Consider the following 13077-nt stretch of genomic DNA (forward strand, 5'->3'; position numbering starts at 1 on the left):
ACTTATTTTATTAAAATAAAACCCCAGAAATGGAATTGCAGGGTGAAGGACATTTGTAGTTTTTAATTATTCTAGTTTACTTTGCCAAGTTGTTTTTCAGAAAGTTCATATATTTCATCAAAATGTCATTAATTTACCTTAAAAAATATTTACTTTAATAGGCCTATAAAAATATATTCAGTGTTTTTTGTTTTTTAAATTTAGTACCAATGACATTGTATATCTTCAATGTATTTATTAGTTTTTTAAACGTATTAATGTCATTAGATCTTTGCATGTATTTTTTTATTGAATTTATTGGAGTGACATTGGCTAATAAAATTATATAGGTTTTAGGTATACAATTCTGTAATATATCATCTGTATATTGTATTGTGTGTTCACCATCCCAAGTTAAGTCTCCTTCCATCACCATTCACTTACCCTCTCCTACCTTACAATCTTTGCATTTATTACAAATACTTTTCACGATTTGTCATGTGCTTTTATTTTATTTATGCCATTTTGACATGCAATAAGTTGTGTATTTTTACTTATTTAAATCTATTATCTTGTCCTTTGTGGTTCCTGGCGATATTGTCATGTTTGGAAAGGTCTTTTCTATTCTAATGTTAAAAAATAAAATTCCCCATTACCTGTTTTGTTTTTTTTATTTAAACCTTTTGTCCATTAGAAAATTATTTTTGTGGTTGGAGATATATGAATTCATTATCAAGGTAATTAGGATGCTGGAAAGTCAAATTTTAAAGTAAAACTGTGTGAATGAGTACTTAACATGACATTGGAACAAGTTTGGTATTGAAAATGGATAAGTTGTATCTTTTTGTTAATGTTGTCAGCTGGGGAGGAGCAGTTCTACCTGGTTGTTATGCTACTATCTGCAAATAATTGAAAATCAGGCCTGGGCAGACTATTCTAAGATATAGACAGTAGCAAAGAACAACTGCATGAAATTAAAGCAAGAATTCAGGAGCTTTAATAATTTATTCTTTCTATTCCCCAGAAATGATATTTGGACATAAGGAGAACAAGAGAGAGATGTGTTCCATACCACAAGCTATAGGCTTTTCTAATCTGCATGACTCTTTTGTAAATGTTTGTCTTGATGTTTTTTTTTTCCAGCTCTGCTGCATAAAATCCTAGTTGAGAATCCATCAGTAAGGATTACCATCCTAGACATCAAAAAAGATAGATGGTACAACAAACTACTCAAGAAAGGTAGTATCCTTAAAATACAAGTATTTTTATTCTGTGAAATTAGGAATTTGACAAGAGTGTAGACGTTTTGAAATAATCCTTGTGGAGAAAGGGAGAGGAAACTGTTGAGAAAAACACAGGACTGTCAGTTGAGGATCAGCTGAGGATAGTAACAGTGAATTGATAGTGGCATCATTTTCTGTTTAACGCGTGTTCTTGTTACAGCGTCTCCAGTGAAGCAAGGAATGTTGGATAGAGCAAATTCATAATGTTCATTGCCATGATCATAGATTTTTTTTTTTTTCTTTAGCTAGGTTTCTCTGCCCCTCATAGAACATTTTTCTATTACTATAAAGGGTACCAATAAAATTATGGCCTTGTACTCCACACGTGGAACACACTTACTGATCAGTATTTGTATAATTTGACAAGTGAAGCCTAGTCAGTTCAAAACGACCACATTTCTCATAAAATCGTGTAGAAGGAGCCACTATTTGTTGGATAAGTATTTTGGTGTTAAATGAATTCAGATGTAGTTTCACTTCTTCAGATTGCCAGTTATATTAATTTAAAAGTATCGGCATAGAAGACTTTGAAATAAATTTGTATTTATTTTATTTATTTTTTATTTTATTTTATTTATTTATTTATTTTATTTTATTTTTTATTTTACTTATTTTATTTTATATTATTTTATTATTTTATTTTATTTTATTTTATTTTTTATATTATGTTATGTTATGTTATGTTATGTTTGTTATGTTTGTTATGTTATGTTATGTTATGTTATGTTATGTTATGTTATGTTATGTTATTTTTTAGGAGCAAAGAGGCCCCGAGTCACTTCGGGTGGTGTATCAGAGTCTCCTGGTGGATTCTCTAAACACATTCAATCCAATTTGGATTTCTCTCTAGTAAACAGTGCTTCCAGGTAAGATTAATTAATCAACATCAAGTGCCTGTGCAAGGTGATATCCCCCATGTAAAGTAATATTTATATGTATTTTATGTTAATAGTGATTATCAATTTTATTGGTGTGAGAATTGTAATATGATACTAAAAAGCCTGATACATTTTATTTAAAGTTATATATTTCCCCATATCTTAATGTCTTAGTGAAGAAAATGTGAAGTACTCCAGTTCCCAGCCAGAACCACGGACAGGTCTGTCCTTATGGGACACCAGCCCGTTATACATTGATAAACTGGTACAAGGGATCAGTTTCTCCCAGCCCACGTGTCCGGATCATATGCTTCTGAATAGTCAGTTACTTGGCACCCCGGGATCCTCACAGGTAAGAGAATTTCGTTTGTAAGGTGAATAATGGAAGCCGTGTGTTTTTTATTGTCTTAAAGTCTCTCTTTTAAATGTGTAAATCTTAAAGTATTAACACTTTATATCGATTTTTTTCTGACAAGGAAGAAATAATTAGAAGAGACCTTTATGTATAAGAACGTTAAATCACAGAAAAAAGAATTTTAAGACTAAGTAGCTGTATGTCTCCTTTTGGTGATAACAGATTTATCCTGCTTTTCTTTATTTGGCATGTAGAACCCCTGGCAGCGCTTGGTCAAAAGAATGACACGCTTTTTTACCAAATTGGATGCGGACAAATCTTACCAGTGCCTAAAAGAGACTTGTGAGAAACTGGGCTATCAATGGAAGAAGAGTTGTATGAATCAGGTATATTTCATTCATTCTTCATTGTATCTTTTCCTGAAGAAAAATTTAAATATTTGACTAAAAAACTATCATCAGTATATTTTTAAAATATAGAGTAATTAGTTTGAAAAAAAAACAATGGAAATTGAAGAAATTTAAGTAAAATGTTAACTTAAATATTTTTTAAAGACTTCTCTAAGTTATTGAAAACATTGAGAGTCAAGTAATTATTTTCTCAAAATCGATCCATACTTAAATTGTAAAAGTAACAATCGACTTCCTTCTATGAAAGATGAATACATTAACAATCCCACACTTTCTCCATGTCCTCTGCTCCCATCTACCAGTTTTTGTTTATATCATTACTAGAGGCCCGGTGCATAGGATTTGCGCACTGGTCGCGGGCATGGTCTGTGGGGATTGGCCCACTGTGGGAGCGCCGCTCATCCGGGTCAGCCGAGTGGCTATGGACCCGCCCTCTGAGGTCTGCTCTCTGGTCGGGCATCTTCCGTGGAGCCAGAGCACTCGCCTCCCCAGGGGACCCATTCGGGGCCAGGCCCAGGGACAATAGCACTGAGAGGCTGCGGAGTAGGCCTCAGTCCCGTGGCATCCATGAACCCACCTCCCAGCCTCCAGGGTCAGGTCTGCGATCCCCTTGCGGGCATTCGGAAGAGGTGGCAGGTAACGAGGAGGCAGAGGAGGAGGAGCCTGGGGTGAGGAGTTGACAATCGCAGCCCGGGTTCCTGCCCATTGGCTCCAGGTTCGCAGCAGGAGCTGCTGGTCATCCTGGCCGGCCGAGCGATGCTCCCACTGTGGTAGCGCACTGACCACCAGGTGTAGCTCCTGCTTTGAGTGTCTGCCCCCTGGTGGTCATTGCACATCATAGCGACTGATCGACCAGTCGTTCTGCCATTCGGTTGCCGGGCTTTTATTATATAGGATAGCATATTTGGAACATTGACATTCTATTATCTTTAGGCTTTTCAAAACTTGTGAAAAACCAATAGGGGAATATTTCCTAGTATTAAAGGGGCCTGATAAATAATGCAATCACTAGGTCATGGATTTAAAGGAAAAAAGCTATAGCAGATGTTCTTGGATCAATTGGGGAAATTTGAATATGGGTTTTATATTAGGTAATGTTTTTGTATCAGTGTCAGATTTCTTGGGTATGATCATGAAATTGTAATTTGTCAGAGAATGTCTTGGGTTGTAGGAGAAATATGGTGAAGTTTATGCTGTTTATAACTTAGTTTAAAAAGAAACAACCAACCACATAAAAAAACCCTACACCACATCCTTATCTAGGTCGGTAAGGCCAATGAAGCGTATGGCTTTATTTATTATATGGTTCCTTCAGTTTTTCTGCAGATATGTGAGCTTTAACAATTAGAAGTTAGGAGAAAATGCCACTGTGCAGAAATCTGAAGCCAGCCTGATTGTCCTCTCACTTGTATAAATAATTCGCTCTTTTTTTTAAAGGTAGATTTAATGAGATAAAATTCACATAACAGGAAGATCATTGCTTTAACTATTTTAAAGTGATTTTCAGCATATTCACAAGATTGTACAACTTGCATCATCATTTCATTCCAGAACATTTTCTCATCCCCAAAATAAGTTGTACTTCTTTATTAGCAGTCACTTCTTACTCTTTCTTTCTTCATTCCCTGCCAACCACTCATTTACTTTCCATCTATGGACTACCTATTCTGGACATTTCATATAAATGGAATCATATGATATATGGCCCTATGTGTCTGCTTTTACTTAGCATAATGTTCTCAAGGTTAATCCATGCTGTAGTATTTAGCAATACATATAGTATATTCCTTTTTATGCGTTGATAATATTTCATTGTATGGGTAGACTGCACTTTGTGTATACATTTATCTGTTGATGGACATTTGGGATGTTTGTAGTTTTAGGCTATTTTGAATAATGCTGTGATCATTCTTATACAAGCTTTTGTGTGAACATATGTGTTTGCAAGGGCTGTCATAACAAAATATCCCAGACTGGGTGTTTTAAACAACAGTTATAGAGGACTTTCTATTGAATTTCTTTTTGGGTAATTCTGGTACTTCCAAACTCATATTTTAACTGGGACTTTTTTTTTTTTTTATGCGTAGTCTCGCTGGATATGGAGTTCTAGCTCAACAGTTTCTCTTTCAGCACTTCGAATATGTCATCCCACTGCCTTTTGGCTTCCCACCCAAACATCTGGCTTAACCTTATTTTTATTGCCTTAGGTTACTGTATCAACAACTGATAGAAGAAACAATAAACTGATTTTCAAAGTGAATTTGGTAGAAATGGATGAGAAGATCTTGGTTGACTTCCGGCTTTCTAAGGTATATAGGACAGCACATATCTTTTTAAAAAACTTAGTTTTGCTTAAAGAGTATTTTTACACATTCATTGTAGAAATTTAAAAAAATACAAAAAAAGTTCAAAAAAATACAAAAAAGTTGAAAGAAGGAACTCAGAATCAAGTTTAATCTTATCATCCAGAGAGAACACACATTTCTATTGTTGTTAATCCTCACCTGAGGATATTTTCCATTGATTTTTTTTTTAGAGAGAGTGAAAGGGAGAGGGGAGACAGAGAGAAAGAGAAGCATCGATGTAAGAGAAACATTGATTGGTTGCCTTCCACATGTGCCCTGACTGGGGCTGGGGATCGAGCCTGAAACCAAAATACATGCCCTTGACCGAAATTGAACCCGAGACCCTTCAGTCTGCAGGCTGACGTTCTATCCACTGAGCCAAACCAGCTAGGTCCAGATTTATTTTGATATATTTCATTATAGTAATCTTACTGCTACTAATAGTATATACTATGGAGAGTTTATGTGGAAGTTATTTTAAGATGTTATTATATTTATATATTTATATATATATATATATATATATATATATATATATATGGCATTTATAAATATATTGAATTCCTATATATCTTTTCTATAAAAATTGTGATTTGTCAGAAATGTTTGCACATTGTAATTAATGAACCATTATCTATTAATAATCCTCTGCGTAATATCCAGATACATAGAGTTTTACTCACATTTATGATTTTTTTTTAGAAATTATTAGAGCTGAGGTTATATATAGTTTTAAAACCTTTGGTATATCTAAGACAAAAATAGCGTCTTCTCTATTTCCTGAGAGATTGTATGAGCTCTAAAGGAGGTTGGAGGAGAAGGTCACATTCTGTATATTGGAGATTTCCTGCATTACTGTTGTCCAGATGCTTGGTATGGAATTATATTATTAAGATCCTATGTGATAATGTTTGTTTGGTTTTTGGTTTTTTTTATAACTGAATCACTGGCTTTGTTGCCACAGTATTTTGAGAAGGCTTTAGTATAGTTGCGTAGCTTATTTTTAGTTTACATTTTTCCAATACCTATGGAAAACAATGACGTAGGGCCCGAGATACCAATGCTTAAAACAGACAGGCTGTCATTGTATTTGCTCTCTGAGCCCAGTGTTGTGGGAACAGTGATGGGCCCTAAAATCAAGTCAGAACTATTTATTTTAGCCATTTCTTCTCCCAAGGTAATTGGTCTTTCTCAGAGGACCTAAGGAGAATGGTAGCTGGACGCATCTGTAGATGTTTTTCTCTGCATACGACCACAGAGGTTTTGATTTTTTTTTGACATTATTTTTTGTATTATTCCTAACATAGGGTGATGGATTGGAATTCAAGAGACACTTCCTGAAGATTAAAGGCAAGCTGAGTGATGTTGTGAGCAGCCAGAAGGTCTGGCTTCCTGCCACCTGATAGAGCCACCGGCTTTGGGATTCCTGGTGAATATAGTGCTGCTATGTTGACATTATTCTTCCTAGAGAAGATTATCCTAATCTGCAAACAATAGTCCCTGAAGAGTTGTCTTCCTCCTAGTCAACCATTTTCCAATTATTTTGTAATTTCTGCATAAAAATAATACCTATATTTTAATTGTAAATAAGACTTTGGGGAAGGGATAGATAGAATTCATTAGATACTTTTTCATCTGTGTTTAGTGTCTGAATTTGAGACCCACCTGGTGAAAACCAAGCTTTGGGGATATATGAGTTTACCAGCTTTTATACCAATATAATGAAAGATGATATTCTTGTCTCATTTTTACCAACACATTTGGTTTTATCTAGAAAGTACAGATTGCTTCCACCTTGATTTAAGTGGATGAATTAGTGAAAAAAGGAAATCCTTGTGGCTTTTGAACAGTAGATTTATCAGTCTGTGAAGTGAAGTTATCTTCAAAAAATATATCCCCAAGATTGGTACTCATTTTCAGAAGGGCCTGGTCAGGTATCTAAACCCATTATTGAATTACAATTATTCATTGGAATTACAAGTTGGTATGTTTTTTTCCATTATAGTTAATAAAATATAAATATAAAATGCTGGTTGGTCTTTCAAGTAGAAGTTGAGCATAAACTCTAGTGCATAACTACCTTTAAAATTACTGTTGCACATTTTAAATATTTTTCTATATTCTCTACTTTCACAGCCATATTTTAATTCTTTATTACAGAAATAAATTCTATTTTGAAAATAAATAACTAACTCTGTGAACTTACTGGTGATTAAGCTTCCAGGTGGTAAGAAATAAAAAAGGAGTCAGAAATAAGGAAGCTATAATAGAAATAGATCTGATTCCTCATTCTTTTATCTATGAGATTTACTAAGACTTTATTCTAATACACTTTATATTAACTTGAATGTATTAGGTTCAGACCCTGTATTCCTATTTCTTGGTAATTTATGAAATCACTCATCTTAGTCTGAAGTCAAGGACATATGAAATTTTATTGTCCAAGTTTATCATATATTAGTGTATATGTACCAGTAAATTGTTCTACTGCAGTATACCCATAGGAGGAAGAAATTTGAACCGATAGATGGCTCCTAGGAATTGAGCCAGTAAATTCTTAAATATGAAGACATTTTGTTCTTGAAGATTGCTATCCAACCATCCATCAGTAACTCAAAAACAAATCATTTCTGGCTTTGACCTCCCCTGAGTTCTAGACTTTTGTAGCTACAGCCTGCCTACCATTTCCTCTAGCCTAATAGTCAAGACCCAAAATAACTTTTTATTTTATTGTTTTTATTAATTTTAGGGAGGAAAGGAAGAAAGAGATAGAAACATCAATGATGAGACAGAATCACTGATCTGTTGCCTCCTAGCCGCACCCCCCCCTCCACTGGGGATTGATCCCCCAACCTGGGCATGTGCCCTGCCGGTAATTGAATCATGACCTCCTGGTTTATGGGTTGATGCTCAGCCTACCACTGAGCCATGCCAGCCGGGCAAGGAAGTTTGTAATTTTAATGTAGTCCAATTAAGATCTTTCCTTGGCTAACATTTTTTTGTTTCTTATTTAAGGATTCATTCCCTACTATAAGTTTATGAGAAATTTCTTCCCCATATTTTAAGAGATTTATTATAGTTTTGGATTACACAGATCTACAATCTACCTGAAAATGTTTTTTGTGTATAATGTAAGATAGAGGTCAAGTTTCATTTCTTTTTTTAATATACTTTATTGATTTTTTTACAGAGAGGAAGGGAGAGGGGTAGAGAGTTAGAAACATCCATGAGAGAGAAACATCCATCAGCTGCCTCCTGCACACTCCCTACTGGGGATGTGCCCGCAACCAAGGTACATGCCCTTGACTGGAATTGAACCTGGGACCCTTCAGTCTGCAGGCCAATGCTCTATCCACTGAGCCAAACCAGTTAGGGCTCAAGTTTCATTTTTTCCCCCATATTTGGCTATCCGTGTAGTACTGGTTATTGAAAAGATTATTATAGCTAGTAAAATTGAAGCAATTATAAAAACAACTCTCAATAAACAAAAGTCCTGGACTGGATGGCTTAACAGGTGAATTTTATCAAACATTCAAAGATGAATTAACACCTATCCTTCGAAAATTATTCTAAAAAATTCTAGAAGAGGGAAGACTCCCAAACTCATTTTAAGAGGCCAAATAATTCCAAAACCAAATAAAGACACTACAAAGAATGAAAATTATAGGCCAATATCCCTGATGAGCATAGATGCTAAAATTCTCAACAACATATTAGCAAACCATATCTAGTAATACATTGAAAAGATCATATACCGCACTGGCCGGTTTGGCTCAGTGGATAGAGCGTCAGCCTTCGGACTCAAGGGTCCCAGGTTTGATTCCAGTCAAGGGCATGTACCTGGGTTGTGGGCACATCCCCAGTAGGGGGCGTGCAAGAGGCAGCTGAATCGATGTTTCTCTCATCAATGTTTGTAATTCGCTATCCCTCTCCCTTCCTCTCTGTAAAAAAAATCAATAAAAAATATATTAAAAAAAAAAAAAAGATCATATACCACCCTATCCGGTTTGGCTCAATGGATAGAGTATTGGCCTGCAGTCAAGGTCAGATGCCCAGGTTGCAGGCTCGACCCGCAGTAAGGAGTGTGCAGGAGGCAGCCAATCAATGATTCTCATCATTGATGTTTCAATCTCTCTCCCTTTCTCCCTCTAAAATCAATAAAAATATATATTTTTTTAAAAAAAGATCATACACCATGATCAAGTGGGCTTTATTCCAGGGATGCAAGGTTGGTACAATGTCTACATATCAATAAATTTGATACACCACATTAAAAAAATGGTCAAAAACCACATAATTATATTAATAGATGCAGAAAAGGCATTTGATAAAATCCACCACCACATTTATGATAAAAACTCAGCAAAATGGGAATAGGGGAACATACCTCAATGTAATAAAGGCTATATATAACAAACCCACAGTCAACATCATACACAGTGGGCAAAAACTACAAGCATTTCCCTTAAGCTTATCAGGAACAAGACAGGGATGTCTGCTTTTCCATTCATTCAACAAAGTCCTAGCCACAGCAATCAGACAAGAAGAAAATATAAAAGGCATTCAAATTGAAAAGGAAGACATAAAACTTATTATTTGCAGATAACATGATACTGTATATAGAGGATCCTAAATATTCCACCAAAAAAACTACTAGAACTGATAAATGAATTCAGTAAAGTAGCAGGATAAATATCCAGAAATCAGTTACATTTTTATATACCAATAATGAACTATCAGAAAGGGAAACTCAGAAAATAGTCCTATTAACAATTATTTAAAAAAAAAAATACGTAGGACTAAATATAACCAAGGATGTAGAAGACCTATACTCAGGAATTATAAGACATTGAAGAATATACAAATAAGTGGAAGTATATACCATGTTCATTGATAGGAAGAATTAGCATCATTAAAATGTCCATACTTGCCAGAACCGGTTTGGCTCAGTGAATAGAGTGTCGGCCGGCGGACTCAAGGGTCCCGGGTTCGATTCCGGTCAAGGGCATGTACCTTGGTTGCGGGCACATCCCCAGTGAGGGGCGTGCAGGAGGCAGCTGATCGATGTTTCTCTCTCATCGATGTTTCTGGCTCTCTATTCCTCTCCCTTCCTCTCTAAAAAATCAATAAAATACATTTAAAAATAAGCAAATAAATAAAATGTCCATACTACCCAAAGCAATCTGTATATTCAATGCAATTCCTATTAAGATACCAATGGAGTATTTTACTGAACTGAAACTATTCTAAAAATTTATATGGAATCACCAAAGACCCAAATAGCCACAGCAATCCCGAGAAAGAACAAAGTTGGAGAATCACACTACGTGATATCCAACTACAGTGGGGCCTTGACTTACGAGTGTCCCGACTAACGAGTTTTTTGAGATACCAGCTGTCTCTAGGCTGATTTTTTGCATTGAGTTGACAGAGTAATTTGAGTTAACAAGTTCCTTAATGAGCTCCTTAACGAGCTTGGTCTCGGAACGAATTAAACTCGTAAGTCAAGGCCCCACTGTATATTATAAGACCATAGTAATCAAAATAGCCTGGTGCTGGCATAAAAACAGACATATAGATCAATGGACCAGTGTAGAGAGCCTAAAAATAAACTGATGCCTTTATAGTCAATATTTGATAATGGAGGCAAAAACATCTGCAGTGGTTTTCAACCTTCTGGCCCTTTAAATACAGTTCCTCATGTTGTGACCCAACCATAAAATTATTTTCGTTGCTACTTCATAACTGTCATGTTGCTACAGTTATGAGTCATAATGTAAATATCTGATATGCAGGATGGTCTTAGGTGACCCCTGTGAAAGGGTCGTTCGACCGCCAAAGGGGTCGCGACCCACAGGTTGAGAACCGCTGAGTGGGATAAAGATAGCCTATTCAATAAACGGTGTTGGGGAAATTGGATAGATACATGCAAAAAAAATGAAACTAGACCACCTTCTTACACCATACACAAGAATAAAAATATGGATTAAAGACTTAAATGTAAGACTTGAGACAATACAAATCCTAGAAGAAAACAGGCAGTAAAATCTCAGACATTTCTCATAGCAATCATTTTTCTGAAATATCGCCTCAGGCAAGGGAAACAACAAAGAAAAATAAGCAAATGGGACTAAAGCAAACTAGAACGTTTCTTCACAGCAAAGGAAACAAACAAAATGAAAAGACAACCAGTGATACAGCTGATTAGGGATTAATATCCAAAATTTATAAAGAACTTACAAAACTCAACACCAAAAAACCAAACAATCCTATTAAAAAACGGGCTAAGGACCTGAATAGTCACTTCTCCAAAGAGGACATACACATGGCCAATAGACATGTGAAAATGTGCTCAATATCACTAATCATCAGAGAAATGCAAATTAAAGCCACAATGAGATATTACCTGTCAGAATGGCTATTATCAATAAATCAACAAGTATTGGTGTGGATGTGGAGAAAAGGGAATCCTTGTGCGCTGTTGGTGGGAATGCAGATTGGTGCAGCTACTGTGGAAAGCAGTATGGAGTTACCTCAAAAATTAAAAATGGAACTACCTTATAAACCAGCGATTTCACTTGTGGGAATATATCCAAAGAAACCCAGAACACAAATTTGAAAGAATATATGCACCCCTATGTTCATTGCAGCATTATTTACTATAGCTAAGATCTGGAAATAGCCCAAGTGCCCATCAGTTGATGACTGGATAAAAAAGCAGTGGTACATTTATACAATAGAATACGACTCGGCCATAAAAAAGAAGGAAATCTTACCCTTTGGGATAGCAGGGGATGGACCTTGAATTAAATGCTAAGTGAAATAAGCCAGTCAGAGAAAGACAAGTACCATATGACTTCACTCATTTGTGGAATCTAAGGAACAAAATAAACTAATAAACAAAATAGAAACAGACTCATAGAGAACAGACTGACAGTTGTCAGAGGGGAGGGGAGTTGCAGGGCTTGGTGAAAAATGTGACAGGATTAAGCAATTGAAAAACATACTCATAGACACAGACAACAGTATGGTGATTACCAGAGGGAAAGGTACGGGATCGGGCAGAAGAGCGTATAGGTGGGATAAATGGAAGGAGACTTGATGTGGTGTGGTGAACACACAATATAATGAACAGATGATGTAGTATAGAAATTGTACACTTGAAACCTATATACTTTTATTAACCAGTGTCATCCCAATAAACTCAAAAAAAGGGGGAAAAAGAGAAAAGATTATCCTTTTCTTACCACTCTTCATTGATATACATTCAGTGTTACATTTTCTTATTTTTTTATAGTATGTTTTTTAAAAAACTATATTTTTATTGATTTCAGAGAGGAAGGGAGAGGGAGATATAGAAACATCAATGATGAGAGAGAATCATTGATGGGCTTGCCTCCTGCACACCCCCTACTGGGAATCTAACCACGACCTGGGCATGTGCCCTTGACCCGAATCGAACTTGGGACTCTTCAGTCCACAGGCTGACGCTTTATCCACTGAGCCGAATCGGCTAGGGCTGTATGTTTTGAATCAGAATCCAAATAAAGCCTACACTAGCAATTGACTGATGTCTTTTCAATTACTTTTGCTCTATAAATTCCCCCTTCATCCTCCCTCTCTCTGATTTTTTCCCCCTTGCAATTAAAAAAAAAATGTTTTTTTACTGATTTTATAGGGAGAGGAAGGATAGATAGAAACATCTTGAGAGAGAAACATCAATCAGCTGTCCCCTGCACGCCCTCTACTGGGGATCAAGCCCATAACCCAGGCATGTGCCCCGACCGAGAATTGAACCGGTTGACCTCTTGGTCAAGGCTCAACTAT

General features: G+C 35.9%; 1 protein-coding gene across 1 annotated transcript in view; it reads left to right on the forward strand.

Annotated features, from left to right (window-relative positions):
• Positions 1 to 13077, forward strand: part of CHEK1 (checkpoint kinase 1) — a 29567-nt gene that overhangs the window by 6869 nt on the left and 9621 nt on the right. The window contains exons 7-12 of the mRNA XM_081113647.1: positions 1123 to 1218; positions 2020 to 2128; positions 2315 to 2492; positions 2750 to 2881; positions 5113 to 5214; positions 6558 to 6679. Coding sequence (XP_080969773.1) covers positions 1123 to 1218; positions 2020 to 2128; positions 2315 to 2492; positions 2750 to 2881; positions 5113 to 5214; positions 6558 to 6653 — 713 coding nt within the window. The 3' untranslated portion in view covers positions 6654 to 6679. The remainder of the gene's footprint in view (positions 1 to 1122; positions 1219 to 2019; positions 2129 to 2314; positions 2493 to 2749; positions 2882 to 5112; positions 5215 to 6557; positions 6680 to 13077) is intronic.

Source organism: Myotis nattereri (assembly GCF_964212035.1).
Source record: "Myotis nattereri genome assembly, chromosome: 19".
Taxonomy (NCBI): Eukaryota; Metazoa; Chordata; class Mammalia; order Chiroptera; family Vespertilionidae; genus Myotis; species Myotis nattereri.